Below are 26,831 nucleotides of genomic sequence, written 5' to 3'. Positions count from 1 at the left end.
GACATGAGTCTGAGCAAGCTCTGAGAGTTGGTGATGGACAGAGAAGCCTGGCATGCTGCAGTCCATGGGGTCACAAACAATCAGACATGACTGAGCAACTGAACTGAGGTGAAAACACCCACACTTATCTTCTAAGATTTAGTATGAAAAAATATTAAACATCTCATTGATATTTAATTATTGATATTTAATTGATACTAATTACATAAAATGTTAAGTTGGATATAGTGTATTAAAGAAAATATAATATTAATAATAATTTCACACTTCCTTTTACTTTTTTAGTGTGACCTGCTAGAAAATTTAAAATTACAAAAGTGGCTTACATGTGTTTCTACTGTATTGTGCTTCTCCAGAGTTTAACAGTGCTTTAGGACCCATTCTCCAAGCTAGGCTTCAACAGTAATGTGAACCGGGAGCTTCCAGATATTCAAGCTGGATTTAGAAAGGGTAGAAGAACCAGAGATCAAATTGCCAACACCCACTGGATCACAGAAAAAGCAAGAGAATTCCAGAAAAACATCTACTTATGCTTCACTGACTACACTGAAGACTTTGACAATGCGGATCACAAAAAACTGTGGAAAACTCTTAAAGACATGGGAATACCAACCACCTTATCTGCCTCCTAAGAAACCTGCTTGCAGGTCAAGAAGCAATAGTTAAAACTGGACATGGAACAATTGACTGGTTCCAAATTGGGAAAGGAGTACGTCAAGGCTGTATATTGTCACCCTGCTTATTTATATACAGAGTACATCACTTGAAATGCTGGGCTGGATGAAATACAATCTGGAATCAAGATTGCCAGGAGAAGTATCATTAACCTCAGATATGCAGATGACACCACCCTTATGGCAGAAAGCAAAGAGGAACTAAAGAGCCTCTTTATGAAAGTGCAAGAGGAGAGGGAAAAAGCTGGCTTAAGTTTAACATTCAAAAACCTAAGATCATGGCATCCAGTCCCATCATTTCATAGCAAACAGATGCAGAAACAATGGAAACAGTGGAAGACTTTATTTTCTTGGGCTCCAAATCACTGCAGATGGTGACTGCAGCCATGAAATTAAAAGATACTTGCTCTTTGGAAGAAAAGCTATGACAAACCATGACAGCATATTAAAAAGCAGAGACATTACTTTACCAACAAAAGTCCATCTAGTCAAGGCTATGGTTTTCCCAGTAGTTATGGTGAACCATAAAGAAAGCTGAGTGCCAAACAATTGATGCTCTTCAACTGCAGTGTTGGAGAAGACTCTTCTTAAGAGTCCCTTGGACAGCAAGAAGATCAAATCAGTCAATCCTAAAGGAAATCAGTCCTGAATATTCACGGGAAGGACTGAGGTTGAAGCTGAAACTCCAATATTTGGGCCACATGATGCATAAAGCCAATTCATTAGAAAAGACTTTGATGCTGGGATAGATTGAAGGCAGGAGAAGGGGACAACATAGGACGAGATGGTTGGAAGGCAACACCAACTCAATGGACATGAGTTTGAGCAAGCTCCAGGAGATGGTGAAGGACAGGGATGCCTGGTGTGCTGCAGTCCATGGGGTTGCAAAGAGTCGGACACGATTGAAGACTAAACAACAAAAAAAGGACCCATTCTGGTGCCAAAGTGAAATAAAAGAAATCACTGCCATTCTTACATTCATTCTTCTTTTAGAATCCCAGTTGTAAACGATATGGAAGTACATAACTAGATGTCAAGCTGATTATAACATGAACCAGGAGATCAAACAAGACATAAACCTCTATTAACTGTTTTTAACAGTTAAATGAAGGCAAGTGCTAAGACATGTTACTATTAGACTGGGTGAAGAATGATGACATAAAACTGGGAAATTTAATAGAGTAAAACCAGGAGATTCAATTTGTAACCTTGAAATAACTCTAGGTCTTAAAAATCTGACATTACCTGAGTAGTACACTGAAGAAATGTATTTGAAGATTTTCAACACTTTCATAAAAATGAAACATACAACAAGGATATTTTTGAAAACCCCTTCACAAGCACTTATTCAATGTTTTTGAAAGTTTTTTTAAAAATCACTGTCATCACTCATACAAGATAATTTTCTCATGTTGTATAAAATTAAATCCCAGAATGTTTCATTAAGAAAAAAATAAGTGTATATGTATATTTCACCAACTATGGAAAGAAAAAAACTAATCTACTTCGTATTTATTATATAACACCTTATTGGGAAAAAATTTTTTTGTTACTTAGTGACTATATTCTTACCCCTTCTATTTCTATGAAATTAAATCAAATTCAAGCCACAGTCTAACTACCAAGTAGCAAAGAATTAAACATTTTGGAAAGATTAAAACAGTGTGACTCAAATTTTAATGGACACCCAAATTCATCTGAGATATTCATTAAAATGTAGATTCTCACTGAGTAGGTCTGGGTGGGGTTGAAAACTGTCCATATCAAACAAACTCCAAGGTGACACCAATGTTGCAGGTCTATGGATCACACTTTTAGTAAGCAGCTAAAACAATTATTCCTATGTTTAAAATGTACAACAAGGCACTATACTCAATATTTGTAACAGCCTATAAGGGAAAAGAATCTGAAAATGAGTATATATAATCTGAATCGCATGCTGTACACCTAATACTAACATGACACTGTAAATCGACTAAACTTCAATAAAATATAAAAATAAATAAAATGTAAAATAATTTATACTTAGTAAAGTAAAAATGGAAATTCATTTTCCCAAAGGAAGCATTCTATTTTCTATTTATGGCAGGTATTTTAGTGTTTCAAATAACAGGTATTTCAGTGTTTCCACGAGTTGGCTGTTCGGCATTACCAGGCTCCCAACCATACCAATCCATCTATCAAACTTGGGAATTCTTGGTGGCTAGTAGAGATCAGGTCAATATTTATTTGGGACAAGTACCCTAACATGTATGTTGAGTTCTGAGATCCAGATAATGGAAACAGAGTTATCAGGAAAGAAGAGGAAGTGGTAATATTTCTCTGGAAATCATTACATCTATGAAATGCAACACACCATACTCATGTACCAACATATTTATAATATGATACCCCATAAAAATGAATATTAAAAGGCAACAGAATTACATCCTTATGTGACTAATAGTGGAGACTGAATTACTGATTTCTCAGTGATTTCCCTTTATTCTCTTCTGAACCTACCAAATATTTGACAACAAATGTCAAATATGTCTCATTATTCAAATATACTTTTAAATTTAAAAACATATGACAAAAATCCATGAGAAAGGGCCAAGGAAACACTAATATTTAGGGAATACTGAAGAATTTCTTTTTAATGGTGGTTAAGATATACCTAACAAGTACAATAAGGAAAAAAAGACTTAGGATGATAATGTAAAGACTGAAGTTACTTACCTTAGTAAAGTTATTCAGATGGCCTAGCTTTCTCATATTTGATACTCCTTGCAATTTGGCCACATTTTGGAGAATCTCCCTTAAGTTATCAGAAGGTTCTAGAACAGATAAAATAATTCAACATAATTTTAAAAGATTAAGATAATTTTAAAATAATTTTATTTTCCCTAACAAAACACATGAAACATGCATTATTAAAACTTCACAACTTTGACTCTCGGGTTTTCTTTAAAGTCTTACTTTCTGCCTCAAATCTACCTACTTAGGAGACTTCAAAGTTTATGTGGATGACTCAATGAATGACCTGCACCTCTCTACTCCATTTATACCTATGGTCCAACTCTCTACATCACCTGGAACTATTTAACCACTAATTCTAAAATTTCAACCCCAACTGCAAGAACACCTTTCACTTCTGGCCATAATGTAGTAACAGGAACCAAACATACTGTCTTATTTGAATCAACCCCAAAATTGAAAAAAACACATAAAACAACAGTTCTCAAAACACTGGACATTAAGTAAAGAAAAATAATCATTGAGAAACGAAAAAAAAAAAAAAAAAGAATGCTCTACAACTGCCCTCAGTTTACTGTCATTAGAGTGTTTCCAGGCCTTGGTGCTGAGAGGAGATACCCAGGCAAACTAAGTTCAAGAAACAGAGCTCAGAGTCCAAGGAGAACAAACTGTACCAAAGAACAGAGCACCGCCCAGAGAGAACACTAAACATCTGCAGAAGGACCCTTTATGCAGCCATTACAGCAACAGCTGGCGCATGTGTGTGAGGAAATTATCACTCAAAAAAAGTAAAGGGATGAGTATCATGTGTTTACACAGGACAGGGAGCAGTGCTTGTTTCTAATGGCCATACTGAAAACCTTAATAGTGCATGGGGCATTGGACAGAGTATTCAGAAAAGTCTTGGCTCAGTGGTGGGGAACAATCATGTACAGACTAAACATTTCTTTGATTCTACCTAACAAATCTTTGGGCTTCCCTGGCAGTTCAGGTGCTAAAGAATCTGCCTGCCATGCAGGAGACCCCGTTTCGATTTCTGGATTGGGAAGATCCTCTGAAGAAGGGATAGGCTACCCACTCCAGTATTCTCGGGCTTCCATGGTGGCTCAAACTGCAAAGAATCCGCCTACAATGTGGGAGACTTGGGTTTGATCCCTGGGTTAGGAAGATCCCAGAGGAAGGCATTGCAACCCACTCCAGTATTCTTGCCTGGAGAAACTCCATGGACAGAGGAGCCTGGCAGGCTACTGTCTATGGGGTCACAAAAAGTTGGACACAACTGAAGTAACTAAGCACACAGCACACAACAAATCTTCAAAGCAAGATTTGAAAGAATCAAACTGTTTCCAAATAACTAAAATGTCTCAGACCAAAGCTCAGTAAGAATCATAAAAGAAAAATAGAAAACACCTAATGAAGCAAAATTTACAATGACTAGTATCCAAATATCATCAGACATGCAAAGCAGCAGGAAAACATGACTCATAGTAAGCAGAAAAATTAATCAACTGAAAATGACCCAGAACCGACACAGATAGTATTAGGTTGGTGCAAACATAATCACGGTTCGGGGCTGTGAATTTTAAATCATTATAACTAGGTTCAAACACATTTTTATTAATCAAAATAGGAACCATTATAATCAACACATTTTTGTCAACAAGAAATAAGTTTGTTCATTCCTTTGGCGCAAAAACCTGTGCTTCAGACTTCGATAAACTCTTGGAAAGCATTTTCCACATCCTGCTGGTTGTGGAAGCATTTTCCATGCAAAAAGTTACCGAAATGCTTGAAGAAGTGAATCAGTTGGCGAGAGGTTAGATGAATGTAGCAGATGAGGCAAAACTTCATAGCCTAATTCATTCAACTTCTGAAGTGTTGGTTGTGAGACATGTGGTTGGACGTCGTCATGGAAAAGAACGCCAGCTCGAGGCTTTGCAGATTTCAGTGCCTCTCTCATCAATTTGCTGAGCACTCTCAGAATGGTCTCAGGGGGATTTAAAAAGCTGTAGTGGATCAGACCAGCAGCAGATGGACAAATGGTGACCACGACCTTTTCTGGTGTTAAGTTTGTCTTTGGGAAGTGCTTTGGAGCCTCTTCTCGGTCCAACCACTGGGTTGGTAATCGCAGTGGTAATTAGCAATTAGTGGTAAAGTAATTAGCCTCCAATTAAATTAAAAAAAAAACACCACTTTTAGTCACGCATCACAATGCAAAAAAAAAAAAAAAGGTTCTTAGTTGTTGCACAGAATAAGAGAAGACAACACTTCAAAATCATTTTTTTGATTTGCTTACTAGGCACCCAATTATCAAGCTTTTTCACCTTTCCAATTTGCTTCAGATGCCAAATAACCAAAGAATGGTCAACACTTGAGTTCTTGGGCAACTTCTCGTGTTGTTCTAAGAGGATTAGCATCGATGATCCTCTCAATTGGTTGTTGTCAACTTCTGACGGCCGGCCACCGCACTCCTCATCTTCAAGGCTCTTGTCTCTTCTGAAAAACTTCTCGAACCACCATTGCACTGTACGTTTGTTAGCAGTTCCTGGGCCAAATGTGTTACTGATGTTGCAAGTTGTCTCTGCAGCTTTATGACCCATGTTGAACTTGAATAAGAAAATCACTCAAATTTACTTTTTGTGTAACATCATTTCCCTAGTCTAAAATATAAACAGCAAGTAATAAGTCATTAGCAAAAAAACAAAGTAAGAAATGTGCATTAAAATGATGCATAACATAATCACATTTCTTTAAGACTATTCCAATATCAAATGGCAAAGTTCAACAATGACAAACCTCAATTACTCTTGCAACAATCTAATACAATCAGTAGAAAAGGACATTAAAACAATTTTTATAACTGTAGTCTATATTTCAAAACCTTAGGGAGAGGCATAAAAAGTGTAAACAGCACTGAAACTGAATTTCTGGAGACGAAAACTAGTGTCTCAGATGTAAATATACTGGATGAGAAAAAAAGCATAATAGCTTTTATAGAAAGTAAGAGTTGTGAATTTTGAAGACAAAGCAATAAGAATTATCCAAAATGTAACACAAAGGGAAAAAAGAAAAATGAAAAGACCAACAGCAAACTATAGGGATTCAAGCAGCTTAACAAAATTGCAATATGTGTAACCAGAGTCCCTAAAGAAAAAAGTTTGGAATAGAAGAATTAATTGAAGAAATAATAGATGAAAACTTTCCAAGTTTGATCAAAGTAAGCCAATAAATCCAAGAAGTTCAATCAATCCCAAGCACAAGGAAAAGGACCAAGGTACATCATAATCAAATTACTCAAAATCACTGGTAGAGGAAAAATCTTAAAAGCAACCAGATTAAAAAAAAGACTGCAGCCATGAAATTAAAAGACACTTGCTCCTTGGAAGGAAAGCTATGACAAACCTAGACAGTATATTAAAAAGCAGAGACATCACTTTGCTAACAAAAGTCCACACAGTCAAATTTATGGTTTTTATAACAGTCATACACAGATGTGAGAGTTGGACCATAAAAAAGGCTGAGAGCGGAAGAATTGATGCTTTCAAACTGTGGTGTAGGAGAAGATTCTTGAGTCCCTTGGACTGCAAGGAAATCACCAGTCAATCCTAAAGGAAATCAGGAATATTCAGGAAATCCTGAATATTCATTGGAAGGACTGATGCTGAAGCTCCAATACTCTGGCCACCTGATGAGAAGAGCCAACTCAATGGAAAAGACCCTGTTTCTGGGAAAGACTGAAGGCAAAAGGGGAAGCGAGTGGCAGAGGATAAGATGGTTAGATAGCATCACAGACTCAATGGACATGAATTTGAGCAAACTCCAGGAAATAGTGGAGGACAGAGGAGCCCAGCAGTCCATGAGGTCTCAAAGAATAGGACATGACTTAGCGACTGAACAACAACAAAGACAGACAAGTTACATACAGAGAAATAAAGAGAAAAATGACAAATTTCTCCCAGAAAACAAAGCAAATGAGAAGACAGGGGAACAACTTTAAAATACTGAAAGAAAATAAAAAGCTTTTAAAATGCAAAAACAATCCTTAGTTCACCTGTTTTACAAAAACAGGCCAAAGCCAGAAATTACCCTGTGGTTGGGAATCTGCCAACCCTTGGATACTGTGTCAATATTCAAGTTATTTTTCTATTAACATATTCAGCATCCTATTTGCTTTAAACAAAAGCACAATCTAAAAAAGGAAAAAAATTGTCACATTATTGATATTTTACTTTAAGACCTATTATGACTTTCCTTTGAGATTTTAATCTGTTAACACAAACTAAGGAGCTATTTGTTTTGAGTAAGTGTTTTCCTCAGCAAATAAAACATCACATTGTTCTATAAATTTAGCTTGCATCTGCTTCTCTCCATTCTGTTATTCTCAGTGTGAGCCATGACAACCACATACTGGTTAGTGTCAAACCACTAAGCATATTACATATCCTGCTGCCGCCAAGTCACTTCAGTCGTGTCCGACTCTGTGCAACCCATAGACGGCAGCCCACCAGGCTCCCCTGTCCCTGGGATTCTCCAGGCAAGAACACTGGAGTGGGTTGCCATTTCCTTCTCCAGTGCATGCATGCATGCTAAGTTCCATCAGTCGTATCCGACTCTGCGTGACCCTACAGACAGCAGCCCACCAGGCTCCTCTGTCCACAGGATTCTCCAGGCAAGAATACTGGAGTGGGTTGCCATTTCCTTCTCCATTACATACCCTAGCTATCTCCAATCTCTTTGAAATTGCTACAAAGATCAAACCCCACGAGGGCCTCCCTGGTGGCTCAGATGGTAAAGAGCCTGCATGCAATGTGGGAGACCCAGGTTTGATCCCTGGGTCAAGAAGATCCACTGGAGAAGGAAATTGCAACAAAACTCCAATATTCTTGCCGGGGAAATCCCATAGATGGAGAAGCCTGGTGGGCTACAGTCCATGGGGTCGAAAAGTCAGACACCACTGAGTGACTAAGACACAAGATCAAAATAGTCAATCTTAAGGGAAATCAACCCTGAATACTCATTAGAAGGACTGATGCTGAAGCTGAAGCTCCAATATTTTGCTGATCTGATGCGAACAGCCAACTAACTGGAAAAGTGCCTGATGATGGGAAAGATTGAGGACAGAAGACGACAGTATGGGACCTGGCATGCTGCAGTGTATGGAGTCCCAAAGAGTTGAACATGACCAGGCAACTGAACAACAAGAAGATCATTCATTTGATTTCAGAATATTTCCTACAAATACTGGATATATTTATTTTAACTCCAATGAAATTTGATCTAATATTAGATGGTTTAGGGTATGTCTTTATAATTAGTAACTTTTCATCTTAAACATGGAATGAAAACAGCTTATCACTGTGTGGTATCAGAGCTCATACAAAAAAAACTGTAAGGAACTATGAGTACATCACTATTGGTAATATCTTTTTGTTATAAATGGTACCTGTTTGGAGACACTGAAAAAGAAAAATTATAAGTAAGCCAATGATTTTTAAATGATTTAACTATATTTGAGAACATACTACAATTTTTAACAACACTTGCGCTAATTCAGAACCTATATCAGTTTGCAAGTCAGAGTTTACTAAAAGGCATTGTGAAATTCACCTACTGGAAATACATAATTTAACCATCTTACATCAATTTATAATTGAGTAGTCAGACATCAAACAGTTTCACTAAAGCAAGGACCCAGTTTCTGCTATGTAGTATGTGACAGGACTAATATTTATGATGATTAGGTTGAAGATATAGTTTTCAAAAAGGCTTGCATATTTCTAATTATTGCCTATTTTCTAGGTACAAACTGATTGCAGACATTTTTGAAAAGCCACAATTTTGTGACAAAAATAAAACCTCGAGTCTGAACTCACTCACTTAAGAAGTATTAACTGAACACCTACTATGGTCAAGTACTGTTTTAGGTACTGGGAATAATACATCAATGAACAAGAGACATCATTTCTTACTGGACCTTATAAACAATTGGAAGAAAACTGAGGATTAACAACAGAAAAAGCCACAAAATGAAAACTGACAGGTAGTCAGAAGCCAATACTGTGTCAAATGTTTGCCTAATAAATACTGATATAAAATGAACCTACCATACTTTAATGCACTGTTGCTGTCAATCCAAATCAAATCAGCCTTTCTTCTTTCCCCTCCTCATCCCTTTGTCTTATATATAATTACCATCTGAGCCACCAGGGAAGCCCATACAATTACCAGGAACCCCCAAACAGAATTGGAATATGGAAGAGCTTCTAAGTTTCTTCATAATATATTTCCTGAAAGACAGAACATGTTTCCTTCCAGAAACTCATACTTCTTCCCAAATTCAAAAATAGCATCGAAGTGAAGTCACTCAGTCATGTCCGATTCTTTGCAACCCCATGGACTGTAGCCTAACAGGCTCCTCCATTCATGGAATTTTCCAGGCAAGAATACTGGAGTGGGTTCCCATTTCCTTCTCCAGGAGATCTTCCCAACCCAGGGACTGAGCCCAGGTCTCCCACCTTGTAGGCAGACGCTTTACCATCTGAGCCACCAGGGTAGCATTAGGGCCATTTTAAACATCAAATACTATGTATGCTCTTATGTTACAATGTTCTTATGGGGATCCATAACTTCAAATACTAAGGTAAATTTGCCCTGGTTAAGTGAGAAGTCCCTAGTTTCTTCCTTACATGCTAGATCAGGAGTATCTAAACATTTTAAATAAAAACCCAGACAGTAAGTATTTTAGGCCATAAAGTCTGTTCTGTTGTAACCTCAATTCTGTTGTAATCAAGAAAGCAATAGAGAAAATAGGTAAGTAAATGAATGAGGCTATGTTTCAATAACACTGGCTCATGATCTGTCAACTGTCAACTCCTATGCTAGACAGAACTTAAAACTACATGAGCAAGCTGAGATCAATGGACTTTTTATTGGGGTGGGGGTAGTGCACAGGGGAGAGAATTTAAGGAGGAGTTTACCTCTTTGATGGAGAAGGCAATGGCACCCCACTCCAGTATTCTTGCCTGGAAAATCCCATGCATGGAGGAGCCTGGTGGGCTGCAGTCCATGAGGTCGCTAAGGGCTGGACACGACTAAGTGACTTCACCTTCACTTTTCACTTTCATGCATTGGAGAAGGAAATGGCAACCCACTCCAGTGTTCTTGCCTGGAGAATCCCAGGGACGGGGGAGCCTGGTGGGCTGCCGTCTCTGGGGTCGCACAGAGTCGGACACGACTGAAGTGACCCAGCATTAGCATTACCTCTCTGATTTCTTACTACTTTCACTTAATGTTTCTAGTTCAGCCTCTCCAAAACTGTGCTATGTGAAATGTATAAAGCACAAATGAGATAATCCACTAGGATTTCCCTGAAGCCCAGTAGTTTAGCCCAGAGATGCATTAAGTAAAAAAGAGGAAAAAAAAAAAAAAGTGGCTAGAAAAAAAGAAAAAAAAAAAAAAAATGTGGCTAGCTGGCAATGATGGCCAACCATTCAAATGCAAGGAAGCAAAACACAAAAGAACTGCTAAAATTACTGTTGCTCTTTTCCTCTTATTGTGTAACTTGTAGTCCTATGCATGTTCCCAGTGACTCTCTGGAAGTAATGAAATAACTATAGTCAATATTCAGCAATTTAATATTATATAAGCACAAACATGCATACATAGATACAAATATATATACAGAAAACCACCAAAAGAAAACTACAGTAAAGAACACTTTTATCTCTATACATCTATAGATACACACATATATATATATTCATTCCCCCTTTAGCTTAATTTTCCATATATGTACATATACATACATGCACAGATGTATATATATATGTATGTATATATATACACACACACACACACGATGTAAGCATGCATTTATTTTAAAATGTTTCCAATACATACTGCTTTGTAACATGCTGTGATAAATCATATTATTAATAATATCCTTACCTGTCAATAAATATATAGCATAAAATTGATACTTAAATAAATTTTGGTTCAAGTACACAGAGTAAATTAATGACCAAATACTAGTGGCATACATTTATTTGAGAGTAAGAGAAAGAACAATTCTGAAATAAAAAAGAACTGGATTTCAATCTAGCTTGCTGCTGTTTAGTTGCTAAATTGTGTCTGACTCTCTGCAACCCCACAGACTATAAGCATGTCAGGCTTTGCTGTCCTTCACTATCTCCCGGAACTTGCTCAAATTTATGTCCATTGAGTGGTGATGCTATCTACATCTGTATCATCCTCTGCCACCTCACTCTCCTGTTGCTTTTAATCTTTTCCAGCATCAGAGTCTTTTCCAATGAGTCCGCTATTCCCATCAAGTGGCCAAAGTATTGGAGTCTCGGCTTCTGCATCAGTCCTTCCAATGAATATTCAGGGTTGATTTCCTTTAGGATTGACTGGTTTGATCTCCTTTCAATTCAAGGGACTCTTAAGTCTTCTCCTGCACCATAATTCGAAAGCATCAATTCTTCAGTGCTCAGTCTTCTTATGTTCCAACTCTCGTATCTGTACATGACTACTAGAAAAACCACAGCTTTAAAAGGAATCTAGCTTAAACACCTACAAACCATGTATTCTTGACTACTTTACTAAACCTCACAGACACCATTTTCTTATACTGGGTTGGCCAAAAAGTTCATTTTGGGTTTTTCCCATAAAATGTTAAGATTATAGTGAATAAGTGAGTGAAAGTCACTCCATCGCGTCCAGCTCTTTGTGATCCCATGGACTCTGCAGTCCACGTAATTCTCTAGGCTAGAATACTGGAGTAGGTAGCTGTTCCCTTCTCCAGGGTATCTTTCCAACCCAGGGATCGAATCCAGGTCCCCCTCACTGCAGGCAGATTCTTTACCAGCTGAGCCACAATGGAAGTCCAAGAATACTGGTAGCCTATTCCTTCTCCAGTGGATGTTCCCAATCCAGGAATTGAACCAGGTCTCCTACACTGCAGGTGGATTCTTTACCAGCTGAGCTAACAGGGAAGCCCAAGGTTATAGTGAATATATTATACTAATTACCTAACCTTGAAGGCATTGTTTCAAGGTGTGAGGTACAACTTAGCAGAGTGCCTAGCCCATAACAGATGTTCAATAAATAGCAGCAACTATCATTAAAATTAGTTATTATCTGCTTACAAAAACAATTTTTATGGATCAATTATGTGAAAGTTATGCAGCCAGCCCAAACGTTTAATTCACATATTAGTGTGTCTAACGGAGAAGGCAATGGCACCCCACTCCAGCACTCTTGCCTGGCAAATCCCATGGACGGAGGAGCCTGGTGGGCTGAGTCCATGGGGTCTCGAAGAGTCGGACACGACTGAGCGACTTCACTTTCACTTTTCACTTTCATGCATTGGAGAAGGAAATGGCAACCCACTCCAGTGTTCTTGCCTGGAGAATCCCAGGGATAGAGGAGCCTAATGGGCTTTAGTCTATGGGGTCACACAGAGTCGGACACGACTGAAGCAACTCAGCAGCAGTAGCAGCAGTGTGTCTAAATTAATGAATTTTGCCTACATGTTTTAGCGTATTACTTTTATGATCCAAGATTTGCTCATTTTTGAAGTAAAATTTTTTGTTTTATTTGCCTTCTTAAAAATGCCAGAGTAATGTGTGGGCGCAGAGTTGGACAATATTTTCTGTGTTTTATTTGTGAATATACATGAACAAATGCTAATAAGCATCAAGCTAGAAAAGCTGGATGCATAAGAATGTAACAAAATTAAATGTGACTTCATAAATCTGATATGTATTACTTAATTACATCTCAATATTATCTGTTTATTATGAGAAGACATAAAGGATTAAAAATACATGGCAATACCTATAGTTAGTATTTCCTTTGTAAAAGCCAGCAACAAATCTGTCTCCTCCATCAGCAAGGACAGTGAAAGTACATCTTCTCACCCTTACCCACAGGTCCAAAAGGTGAGGAAGCACTGCTTGAAATTATTTAACATTTCCTGAAATTCTAACAATTATTAATATCAAAGAGTTATATAATTTAGGAGGGAAAAGATCAAAATGATAGCATCCTGGGAAAACGGCCTTCCTTTTACCTTTAACACAAAGGAACTAAAAACTTCTTCAGTTCAGATCAGTTCAGTTCAGTTGCTCAGACATGTCCAACTCTTTGCAACCCCATGAATCGCAGCACGCCAGGCCTCCCTGTCCATCACCAACTCCCGGAGTTCACTCAGACTCACGTCCATCGAGTCAGTGATGCCATCCAGCCATCTCATCCTCTGTCGTCCCCTTCTCCTCCGGCCCCCAATCCCTCGCAGCATCAGAGTCTTTTCCAATGAGTCAACTCTTCGCATGAGGTGGCTAAACTACTGGAGTTTCAGCTTTAGCATCATTTCTTCCAAAGAAATCCCAGGACTGATCTCCTTCAGAATGGACTGGTTGGATCTCCTTGCAGTCCAAGGGACTCTCAAGAGTCTTCTCCAACACAACAGTTCAAAAGTATCAATTCTTCGGCGCTCAGCTTTCTTCACAGTCCAACTCTCACATCCATACATGACCACTGGAAAAACCATAGCCTTGACTAGACGGAGATTTGTTGGCAAAGTAATGTCTCTGCTTTTCAATATGCTGTCTAGGTTGGTCGTAACTTTCCTTCCAAGGAGTAAGTGTCTCTTAATTTCATGGCTGCAATCACCATCTGCAGTGATTTTGGAGCCTAAAAAAATAAAGTCTGACACTGTTTCCACTGTTTCCCCATCTATTTCCCATGAAGTGATGGGACCGGATGCCATGATCTTCGTTTTCTGAATGTTGAGTTTTAAGCCAACTTTTTCACGCTCCTCTTTCACCTTCATCAAGAGGCTTTTTAGTTCCTCTTCACTTTCTGCCATAAGGGTGGTGTCATCTGCATATCTGAGGTTCTTGATATTTCTCCCGGCAATCTTGATTCCAGCTTGTGTTTCTTCCAGTCCAGCGTTTCTCATGATGTACTCTGCATAGAAGTTAAATAAGCAGGATGACAATATACAGCCTTGACGTACTCCTTTTCCTTTAGGAGACCCTATTCTATTTTTGATAGAGTAGTAGAATATTGACCCTTATACTGATGCCAAACTCTGTCCCTTTGTAATTTTCATTCGTTTGTTCTGGTGTAACAATCTGGAATGCAGAACAGGAATTATCTACCCTCAGTACTGAAAATGATCATTTTTCCTCACAAGCAACTGAAGTAGACAATAATCTTCTTTTAATCACTGTTGTTATTTTAAATATACATATGTAATAGAGATGGACAAGGAAACCTATCAATTACTTCTGCAAGCAAATCAGTTTAGTTATAAGCTCCTTAAATGTTAGATTTATTATACTAAAAATTGAATAGTTTCGTACGGCTACTTTAGAAGAATGATGGACATGAAGCACCTCTTGAAAGGGAATAATTCGTTTAGAGGCAAGACTACAGAGACAGCAAGATGGCACGAGGTTTCTTTAGCCAGGCATGCCCATTCTTTCCCTACCTGATCTGGAAGAAATCCTCATTCCTCAGAAGTCTTACTCAGATATGTAAAGGTTTTCCTTAACCTGCAAGCACCTTCTTTATGTTCTCATGATACATTCTTCATACTGCTATCACAACAGTTATGACAGAACATGTATCTAAGTTCTAATTTACACCTATCATGCCAGTGTGATTAATACCACCTCCTTTCACTCCCTGAAGTATCCTAGGCTGTACTGTAAATGATATGACCATCAGAGATATAGTTAGTTAAAACTCAACCACCGTTTGTATACTTTCTTACAACTAAATCTTTTCTCTATCTCCTTTTCCCAGAGACTGGAAGAGAATACTTTCTTTGGGTGCTTGTTCCAACATCCTGGGAACAGTATAATAGGAAAATAGGTTTCCCTTCTAGACTGTATTTAGCCATTTTATTACTTATATAACAAAGAATACAAAGGTATACTATAAAGTACAGTTTTGATTTATCTTGGAAGTAACTTTACATTTCTAAGTTTTTTTGTTTTTTGTTTTTTTTTTGGTTTCTTTTGGCCATGAGGCATGTGGGATTTTCCCTAAGCAGGGCTTGAACCCATGGCCCCTGCATTGGGAGTCTTAACCACATCTAAGTTTTTTTCAATTGTACATTTCAGGGTTCACTATGCCAATACACTATGCCAACTGCTTAGATGAGAAATACTAGTAAATGTAAGACACAATCTCAGGTCTGGAGATCAACATGAAATGGGAATAGGTGTATATATATATAAAAATATATATAGCACTTACTAGTAATACTATGGGAAAAACAAAAAGTTTGATAAAGACTTCACTGGACTGTAAGCTAAGTACTACAACACATTTTGCTAATATTTTTACATGAAAAATCTGTTTTCATCTCCATATCAACCATACAAGGTAGGTGCTAATATTATCATTCTCATGTTTAAAAAAAATGAACATTAGTTCATTTGCCTAAAGTCACATAAATACCAGATATGGTAGTAAGATCTGAATCTACATTATCTGACTCCAGAGTCTATCTTATTCCATATGGAATCGCCCTGCAGATGCAATTTTCCTGTCTTTCAAAGGAGAATGTATCTTCAGTGTATATACTAGTTTGTAATTACATGATAGTCTGACCTTTGGTTCACCATTACGATGCCATCCTAATGGCATGATACACAGTATCATGTTTGATACACAGTAACCACCCCAAAAAACATTTACTGAATAGATGCCCCACATCACACTATGAATATTAAAATTTAAGAATTTATAATGGAAATGCTATCTTGTGATTAATTATAACAATAACTATAGTAGCGATGCATATAAAAAAGGAGCAAATAAGAAAGATCATACCGCTTTAATGTATCTGTTTTTCAATTTCTATTGCTTTGGAAAGGAATCACACTTTCTAAAGTAAGAATAAGCTTATTTAATATGATTAACAATGAACTGCCTTGACCTTAACAATTTACCTTACCTAATTATCTACTAATCACTTCATCATCATCTATTTTTACATGGTAAGTAATCTGTGAATTTTTAAAGATTTTCTGGTAAAGATAACTTAGATGTTTGTGTTAGAAAATGAAGACGAGTTGGGGAAAAAATATGAAGTACTTTCTTAACAGTTCATCTCTTTCCCTTTTTTACAGTAAAATTAGAGATCAGAATGCTTAGGCTTATAACATTTGTTACGAGATAATTCCTGTACAAAATAGTAACCAAATTCACAAAGCACTTTCACTTTGTGAACACAAACAAAGTACGTGTTCACAAAGCCATACAAAAGCCATACAAAAAAAGGCCATACAAAAGCCACTCACCGGGCTACAAAAAAGATTCAAAGAAATCTTGGTCATCACATTATTTTATTGCTATTTTTCTGCAGAAAATCTATGAAAAGCACTGTCTGCAATCAGAACATTTTCTAAGATGGTGAATAACTAAAATCTATTTCCATATAAAGATTACAATCACTGGATGTTCTGCTAAAACTTCTATGTCTTAGTCTGTTAAATCATTAGCTTTCCACAGTCCTCTCGTCAGAAATCTTTCATCATAAGAAACAAGTTCTGTTTCTCTCTGAAACAACTCACTATGTAAATGAACCTTGTGAAAGAACAGAACAGCTGTGCCTAAAAGCTGAGACAATTAATTGTTATATAACCCCAGCCTATTAGATTTATTTACAAAGTTAGCTGTACATTTTGCTTATACAGCTATTTTCATGTTTCTGTTTTTCTCTATGAAACAACTATTTATAGGCAGGATCACTTGTCTGGCAGGTGGCTTCTATGAATGTAATTAAGGACTTCCCTCTCAGAGCCTGAGGAGTAAAGGGTACAAACACACTTTGGCTGCAGGACACAATTTGAATGTGAGTCAGAAAGCTGAAAAACGCTATTACAATGTTATTTTCTAACCTTTCCATTTGTATTATTGGTTTCACACCTTACTAATTCCAGTATTTCCATCATTAACTACTCACTATTTCTAATTGACCTATCTCTTTTACCAGTCTTAAAAAAAAAATGCTTCTGCCCAGTGTTTCCCATTTTTGATGTGACATTACTTCTACCAAAACTCTCTGAGACTCAAGTTAGTTAATTCTTTCCTCACCTTCTAAACTCTACCAATTAGGTATCTAGGCCACCATTCCACTAAAGTTGTCCTCTACAAGTTCACTATTTGCCCAATGCAAAGGTTTTTTCTCAGCTTTTCAAACTCCCTGACTTTTCCATTATAGTACTATTGGCCAATGATAACCAAACCCAGCTTCTTTCTCTTGGTTTCTATAATCACACTATCTTGGTCCTCTTCATACTTATTTCTCACTGTTGCTTATGCACCTCTCTTAAAGGTCTGCATTCCTTCCTCCTATTTTATACTCTTTAATATTACCAAAAATTCTATCATTTGCCCTTAGGTTTCTGTTTTCATTGTCTCCGTAACACTAACAAATTCAATTTAAATCTTTAAATAAACAAAGCCTCAAAGTTTCAATTCTACATTTTATCATTATTCTACATTTGTTAAGAAACAAATCTATTTTCATGTTTGGTGATCTGTCATCTCAAATTCAGTATGTCCTGTAATCAAATTAATTCATCCTTAAAAAAAAAAAAAACTTTCCAACATTTCCTTCTACAGCCAATAGTAATAATGTCTGAACTAGAAAATTACATCCAGGACAACAAATATCACTGAGACATCTTATACAGACTATATCACAGTAGTATCTTATTTTTATGTACTATTAAGTTCTGAATCAGTGCCCACATGTAGGCTTCTGTTTATGCTTTTTATGGCTCAATAAAATAATTTATATACATCAAAGAAGACACACCTCATCAAAATTATCAAGACAAAAACATAATGACTAATCTGGAGTCCCAGGAATAAGAGAAACACATGATACATTAAAGTTTTTCATGAACCTTGGTCAATGGTGATTTTAATTATGCAAAAATGCCATAATACACAATTGATTTGTGTAATACAAATGTAAACAAACTCTCTAATTAAAAATTTACTACTTGTTATTCTTCCACACATTTCACTCAGGCATGCATAAATAAGTGAATTAGCACCAATAATCAAAATCTAAAAGTAAATTTACAAACGCTGCTTGAATTTAACCTTAAAAAGATCTGAACTATTATAAATGTAACAATAAAAAGCATTTCTTTGGTTATCTCTTGATTGAACAGGACATCTGAATATGACCACACTAACTGCTAATATTTTTATATTTATTTATGCTTTCTGATAACTCCTTTAAATATGACTGCTTTACATACTTCTACTACAGGACCTTCAGATGAGCCTTTGTCTGACATGCTGGTTAGACACATTGAGATAATACAAATTCTGGTCATGTTTTGCTGGTCATGTTTAGGTCAGGTTAGGTTTTGTCACGTCACTTTATTTACAAAAAACAGCTTTCATTTTCAGAGTTTTTGGTTTTTCAGAACTGTGGATAATAGGCTGTGGGTCTGTACAATTAGTATTACCAACATTCCAGACCCTGCATTCTTTTCTACAACAAAGTCATTGAAACTGCGTTTCTCTCAATGACAAAAAATATGTACCAATATTGAAGTATAAATTTAGATCTCCTTAGTCAAGCCGAGTAAAGTTCAATAAGGAAAAAACTTGTCACCACAGAGAATTTAATCCCCAACAAATAACTTTTCTATCAATTCAGAATAAAAATTTACTGTGCATGATTTAAAAAAAAAAAAAAAAACCATTGGAAAGAAAGACTTCTGCTTCAGGGCAGCTACCTGGCTACTAAAGTACATCTGTGAACTACCAAAATGGGTGCTACCTCACAGCCAGTTAGAAATGTAGAATCTTGCACCCTCCCATACCTACCCAATCTGACTTCTCATTAAATCAACATCCTCAGGTGTTGCATTTGTACATTTACGTAGAAAAAATTAACCTAACAGGCCCAACTGCTTTTCCTTAAAAAGGTCTGCTTACCAGGTTAGTTGCTGGCTTACATCTGGAAACAAACTCAAGGAATGTTTCTACCACCCTAACTGGTAAGAGTGGCTTCCTGGCCCTAAACCATTTACGCAAACAGTATGGTTTATGCTGACTATCTGCTTTCATTCTGTGAGTCTGGATACACTTAGAACACTTATTCAACAGAGGCAGAGAGCAAAGAAAAGTATTTCCAGGTAAAGCTGAAAAATAAAGAGAGACTTCCCTGAGACTCTGAAGCAAGTGTCTCTGGAACCTAGATACATTCTTTTGCACAATCAAAAGAATCTCAACGAGAGAATTTTAATTTAAAGTATTCCTTGGTCTAACATATTCCCGGGCAAGAAGGAGAGGCAAATTCAACCATTAACCACCACTCCAACCCACCCACCCACCCTCCCACCCAACTAAGAAGCTACCCTTACCCTGGTTATAAACATGAAAACGAGTCAGTATCAATAGAAACAAACAACACAAAAAACTAAAAAGACATTAAATATTAGAATTACCATATACATAATACAAACAATGAAATAATATTTTATTTATGTAAAGTTGGGGGGGGGGCACTTCCCTTGTGGTTCAGTGGCTAAGACTCCACGCTCCTAAAGAAGGGGGCCCAGGGTTCGACTACTGGTCAGCAAAGTAGATCCCGCGTGCTACAATGAAGATCCTGTTTGCCACAACTAAGACTCAGTGCAGCCAAATAAATAAATACTTAAAAAAAAAAAAAAAGAAAGAAAATACAGCAGGGGGTTTGGCAAACTTGTTCCATTAAGGGTCAGACTAAATATTTTGGGCTTTGAAAGCTATTAATATAAGGTCTCTTTTATAAGTAATTAACTCAGTAACAGTAGCACCAAAGCAGGTATCAGATCAGATCAGTCGCTCAGTCGTGTCCGACTCTTTGCGACCCCATGAATCGCAGCACGCCAGGCCTCCCTATCCATCACCAACTCCCGGAGTTCACTCAGACTTCCTGATGTTCAAGCTGATTTTAGAAAAGGCAGAGGAACCAGAGATCAAATTGCCAACATCCGCTGGATCATGGAAAAAGCAAGAGAGTTCCAGAAAAACATCTATTTCTGCTTTATTGACTATGCCAAAGCCTTTGACTGTGTGGATCACAATAAACTGTGTAAAATTCTGAAAGAGATGGGAATATCAGGCCACCTGACCTGTCTCTTGAGAAATCTGTATGCAGGTCAGGAAGCAACAGTTAGAACTGGACATGGAACAACAGACTGGTTCCAAATAGGAAAAGGAGTTCGTCAAGGCTGTATATTGTCACCCTGTTTATTTAACTTCTATGCAGAGTACATCATGAGAAACGCTGGACTGGAAGAAACACAAGCTGGAATCAAGATTGCCGGGAGAAATATCAAGAACCTCACATATGCAGATGACACCACCCTTATGGCAGAAAGTGAAGAGGAACTAAAAAGCCTCTTGATGAAAGTGAAAGTGGAGAGTGAAAAAGTTGGCTTAAAGCTCAACATTCAGAAAGCAGGTATAGACAATATTAAATGAGCATGTCTATGTCTGAATAAGACTATTAGAAATGCAGCTCTGTAAGCCTTACATCACAAGATCTTCAAGCTATAACTTGCAAACTTTTGGTTTAATAGAAAGAAAGGACCAGAAATATAAGATTCAAAATTTACAATCATCTAAGCAGAACTTCTTAAAATAAAAACAGCATGATTGAAATGTTAAAAACTCAATGAGGGGATAAAAGAATAGATACAGCTGAGGGGAGAACTAATGAACTGAAAGATATATCTAAAGATATTATATATCACTAATGAACTGGAAGATGTATCTGAAGATGATATGTATATGATCCCCACGAAAAAAGCAGACAAAATACATGAAAGAATTTAAAAAACAAGAATGATAAGAAGTCTAACATGTATTTAATAAGAATTTCTAAACAAGATAAGAAAAAATGTAGGAGATGCAATACTCAAAACCTCAGATTGAGAACTTTTCAAAATTCTCCAAAAACTTAGAATCAGGACATACAATGAATTTCAAAATAGTACAAACAACCATCTAAATGCATTTTTTTCCAAGATATTTAAAGGCAAAAGAAATAATACATAATCTGAAAAGACAGATTATGTAGAAAGAAAAGCAATGTGATATATATATTAAAAAAAATGAAACCAAAAGTGTATGAATCCTGACTCAAAATGTTATCTGTAAGATAGGAAATCTGAACACTAAATACTAGATGATCTAAAGAGGATTACTGCTAATTTACTTATTTGTGCTAACAGTATTGCAGTTAAATATTTTAAAGTCCTTATCCCTAGAAATACACATAGATGTATTTACAAATGAAATTAATACATGCCTAAGTCTGCTTTAAAATTATCCACAAAGAAAAAAGGAAAATATACAAATGAAGTAAGACTGCCCCATATGTTTATATAGTTGAAGGGGGATAAGGAATATATGAGGGCTCCTTATATTTTTCTTACATATTATGACTGAAATTTTTCATAATAAAATATTTTTAGTGAAAGTCTGACAATCCCAAGTATGTGGATCAAGAACAATTCTAATATATCTCTACTATGATATATAATTTTTTCATATAAGCAGTAATTCTACACCAAATTATACAACCTAGAGTAACTTATGTATGAGTACCAGAACTCATATACAAGACTATATATAAAATTACTCTTTATAAGAGCAAGGAACTACAAATGACCAAATGTCCAAGATTAAAAGAATGAATAAATCACTATTATTTAATAACATTTACCTTCTGGGTTTTCACCCTAATATTTGACAGACACTATGCTAGGATCTTTGAACATATTTTCTCATGTTATACTGTAATAATCTTGTAAGAGCCAGAGTATTACTAGGTTGGCATAAAAGTAATTACAGTTTCAGACCCGAATTTTAAATCATTATAATTAGGCTCAAACACATCTTTATTAATCAAAACAGGAATCATCATAATCAACCCATTTTTGTCAACAAGAAATAGATTTGTTTATTCCTGTAGCATAAAAATCCATGCTTCAGGATTTAACAAACTCTTGGAAAGCGTTTTCCATGCAAAATGTTGTCAAGATGTTTGAATAAGTGGTAGTCAGTTGGCAAGAGGTCAGGTGAATATGGCAGATGAGGCAAAACTTTGTAGCCCAATTCATTCAACATCTAAAGCACCTGTGTGACATGTGGTCAGGCGCTGTCATGCAGAAGAACTGAGCCATTTTCTGCTGACCCATGCTGGCTTCAGGGTTTGCAGTTTTCAGTTCATCTCATTGATTTGCTGAGCATACTTCTCAGATGAAATGGTTTCGCTAGGATTCAGAAAGTTGAAGTGGATCAGGCTGGCAGCAGATCACCAAACAGTGACCATGACCCGTTCTGGTGCATGTTTGGCTTTTGGAAGTGCTTTGGAGCTTCTTCTTGGTCCAATTACTGAGCTGGCTGTCGCTGGCTGTCGTATAAAATCCACTTTTCTTCACACGTCACAATCCAATCCAGAAATGGTTCATAGTTGATACACAGAATAAGAGAAGATGACACTTCAAGACATCGATCTTTTTGATTTGTGGTCAGCTCATTAGGCACCCACTTATCAAGCTTTTTCACCCTTCCAATTTGCTTAAAATGCCAAACAACCAAAGAATGGTCAACACTGAGTTCTTAGGCAACTTCTCGTACAGTTATAAGGGGATCAACCTCAATGATCCTCTCAAGTGGGTCGCTAGTTCCTGGGCCAAATGCACTGTTGATGTTGCAAGTAATCTCTACTGCTTATGACCCATTTTGAACTCAAATAAGAAAATCACTTGAATTTGCTTTTCGTCTAACATCATCCATAGTCTGTAATACATATAAAATAAACAGCAAGTAATAATTCATTAGCAAAACATGTAAAGCAAGAAGTGCACATCAAAATGATGTATAATATAACCACCTTTATTTAAGAATGTATTCCAATATCAAATGGTAAAGCTCAACAATGCCAAAGCAAAATTACTTTTGTACCAGCCTAATATAACCCTTCCCATAAAAAAGAAAACTTAGGCTCAGAAAATTAAATAGCAAGTTAGGTATTTCCCTGCAGATTACGGAGCAAGAATTTGGATCAAGATCTTCCCTATTACCAACTCAGTTTTCATTTCACAGAATAATTAGGAATGTATATTTTCAAAAAAGAAATGTCAGTTTTCTAAGCAAAATAGTTTAATTTGATAGTATTAAAAATATCTTTTTCACAGCATTATAAAAGTAAACTGTGGTTAATGCAGACCTGCACAAATTACCAGTTAGGTCTGAAGTAATACTGTTTCAATTTGTAATTCCTATTTTATCTCTGTATGAGTCTGTTGCTGCTGCTGCTAAGTCGCTTCAGTCGTGTCCGACCCTGTGCGACCCCATAGACAGCAGCCCACAAGGCTCCTCTGTCCATGGGATTCTCCAGGCAAGAACACTGGAGTGGGTTGCCGTTTCCTTCTCCAATGCATGAAAGTGAAAAGTCAAAGTGAAGTCGCTCAGTCGTGTCCGACTCCTAGTGACCCCATGGACTGCAGCCCACCAGGCTCCTCCGTCCATGGGATTTTCCAGGCAAGAGTACTGGAGTGGGGTGCCATTGCCTTTTCCAGTATGAGTCTGTAAGCATATAATAAAATCAACTGGGGGTAAAGGAAGCAGGGTTTGACAAGTTTATTTCAAACAACCTTCTTAATATTGTTACAAGTCTCCTCAGCACTAATCTACCTATAATATTTAGAAAGCCCTTTTCTTAAGTCTCACAACTTTAAGTGATCTCTAAAGTTTCTGCTACCTCTAAACTCTCAGTACTTACTCAGCTTCAAGGTTCCACACCAATAAACTTGAACTATACTACTTCCTGCCTACCTCTTCTAGTTTCTCATTCTCCACTCTCCCTCTCCCCAAGCACTTTCTATCTATGGTTCCTTCCTATCTCTGGGCCTTGGTGTTATATACTCTTTCTACTTGACTTTCCCCCTACATCTTCACTTGCTGTTTCCCTGTTAGTCCTGGATTAACTAAGTATCAGAGTTTTCCCTGACAATCCCCCTAACCACCTATCAACTCCCTTTCACATACTCCAATTTTACATTATTTTGAGCATTTATTTCTACTTAAAATTCTGTGTTGACTTGCTTTTATCTGTGTTCTCCCTACTAGAACATAAACTCCTCAGTGGAAATATTCAAGGTTTTCACCACTGAATTACCGGCAAAAGAAAATTACCCAGCACATAGTAAAGGTAAATAAATATTTGTCAACTATGACTAAGGGAGGAAGGAGTGAAGAAATTATAGCAATATTACAAGAAAGGTAACATACAGTATATTACAGAAGCTCAAATAAGAAAGATATTCAACCCAGCTGAGAAAATAAACATTAACTTTGTAGAAAATGTGTTTCTAGTTAGAGTGAAGAAAACAGTTTGGAAAACGACAGAACTAGAATAGGGACACTAGTTATGAAGCCAATGCAATCACCCAAGAAAGAAAATGAGGACTCTGTAATGGTATGACAACAGAAACGGAAAAAGATTTATCCAAGGAGAGGGAAATGGCAACCCGCTCCAGTATTCTTGCCTGGGAAACTACATGGACAGCAGAACCTGTTGGGGTACAGTCTACAGGGTTGCAAAGGAGTCAGACATGACTCAGCAACTAAAACAACATCTTTTGTTTTATTTTTAATTTTATTGAAGTACAGTTTATTTACAATGTTGTGTTAATTTCTGCTGTAGAGCAAAGTGAATCAGTTATAAATATATTATCTTTCATATTTTATTCCATTATGGCTTATCACAGGATATTGAATAAAGTTCCTAGTGCTTAAAAAAAAAAGATTTTTCAGTATTTTAAAGATAAAATCACTATCATCTGGTCACAGATTTGACATGCAGAAAAAGGACAAGGAATGAGGTCAGAATGTCTCCTGGGTATTCTCTTGGGTGATTTGGCCCATTAAAGTAATGCACTGAAGACCCAGATGGAAAATACAGAAAGATTTTTATAAGAGTAAGGTAATTAGTAAGTGTGAAACACAGAAAGCTTGATATACATGACCACATGGTTAAGATATTGAGTAAGCTGTTGAAAAAATTGGTCTGGAGCCCTAACTCAACACAAATTTGATGGTCATTTACTCAGCCAATAAATGATTTATGGTCCTTACAAGCACACTGGGGCTGTGCCAGGCGCAGGGGACACACTGGAGAACACCACCCAGTGCATGTCCTCACAAAACCTACATTCCAGGAGACAGTAAACAATACTACAATCGGCAGCAGTGACAAGAGCTACGGAAGAAAACAAAACCAAATGGAAAATGATGGAGATGAAGGTTACAACAGGTGATCAGAGAAGGCCTCACTGATAAAGTGGTATTTGAACAAAGCTAAATGAAGTGAGAGAGCAAGCCTACTAAGATTAGGAAAAGAATAATCCAGGCAGAATGTAAGAAGTACAAAGGCCCTGAGAAGAGAATAAGAGTAGGAATGAATAAAGAGAGGCCGTTTTGCCAAATATAATGAACAAAAGGAAGACTGAAGGAAATGAGAATGGTTGTGAAGAAGTCACTAACTAGATTATAATGGCAGTCATCACATATAGAGGTTGTATATTTTTAAGAAAAACTATTTTGTCACATATATTCCACTATTTAATACAATGTTAAAATACAGCAGATGCTCAATGAATTCTTTTCAAATTAATGAGTGAATAAATCAAATGGAATTCCCACTACATTTGAACCCAATTTATATTTAACCACTTCCTGAACTCCAATTTTTCCCAAAGGAGAAACCAAATACCAATCTAAAAGTCTATATTATAAGCTTTAGTAATCCTCAGAAGCAGAATTTTTAAAATGGTTTGAACAGTGACATCATCTCTAAAACAAGTATGTGCCCTTCCAAGAGGACTGCTTAGAAGGAAAACATCTACTTCATAACAAATAATTTCTAGAATGTCTGCTAGACAGTCTAGAATAAACAAGACATCATTTGATAAATCCTTCACACAATTGGTAATGTCTTGATAAAATATCATTTAGACCAAGTTCTGATCATGTTAGCGAGCCAACAATTTACCACAGTAGCTCAGCTCTATGCTAGGAAAAATCACTAAAAATAGTCTGGAAAAAAAACTACGTACCAGTATTACAAGAGCAGTAACTAATATAATCCTGAAAAGCATGGTTAAAAATATAGATTTACTGCATTTACCCATTCCTAATTAATAAAATCAAACAAGCAATCACTCAAAATTCACCACTAAAAACAAGCATTCTTTTGATAATTAATAATCCACACAGTTTAAATCTGGTTCAGTGAACTAAATATTCTAGACTCAGAATCAACAAGGATATTCCAAGGTTATTAAATGTTCCCACCTTCAGGGAATTCAGAGAAGG

At 36.7% G+C, this 26,831-nt stretch overlaps 1 protein-coding gene across 8 annotated transcripts in view; it reads right to left on the bottom strand.

Annotated features, from left to right (window-relative positions):
- Positions 1–26,831, bottom strand: part of RICTOR (RPTOR independent companion of MTOR complex 2) — a 139,025-nt gene that overhangs the window by 97,450 nt on the left and 14,744 nt on the right. For 7 of the 8 annotated variants that reach the window (XM_061393673.1, XM_061393670.1, XM_061393671.1 and 4 more), the window contains one exon: positions 3,393–3,490. In XM_061393673.1, the coding sequence (XP_061249657.1) occupies positions 3,393–3,490 (98 nt within the window). Of the gene's footprint in view, positions 1–3,392; positions 3,491–5,734; positions 10,478–26,831 lie in introns of those variants that run through there. The other variant, XM_061393675.1, reaches the window with a different exon arrangement.

The sequence above is a fragment of the Bos javanicus genome, chromosome 20, assembly GCF_032452875.1.
Source record: "Bos javanicus breed banteng chromosome 20, ARS-OSU_banteng_1.0, whole genome shotgun sequence".
NCBI classification, from domain to species: Eukaryota; Metazoa; Chordata; class Mammalia; order Artiodactyla; family Bovidae; genus Bos; species Bos javanicus.
This window is presented reverse-complemented; position numbering and strand designations above follow the sequence as displayed.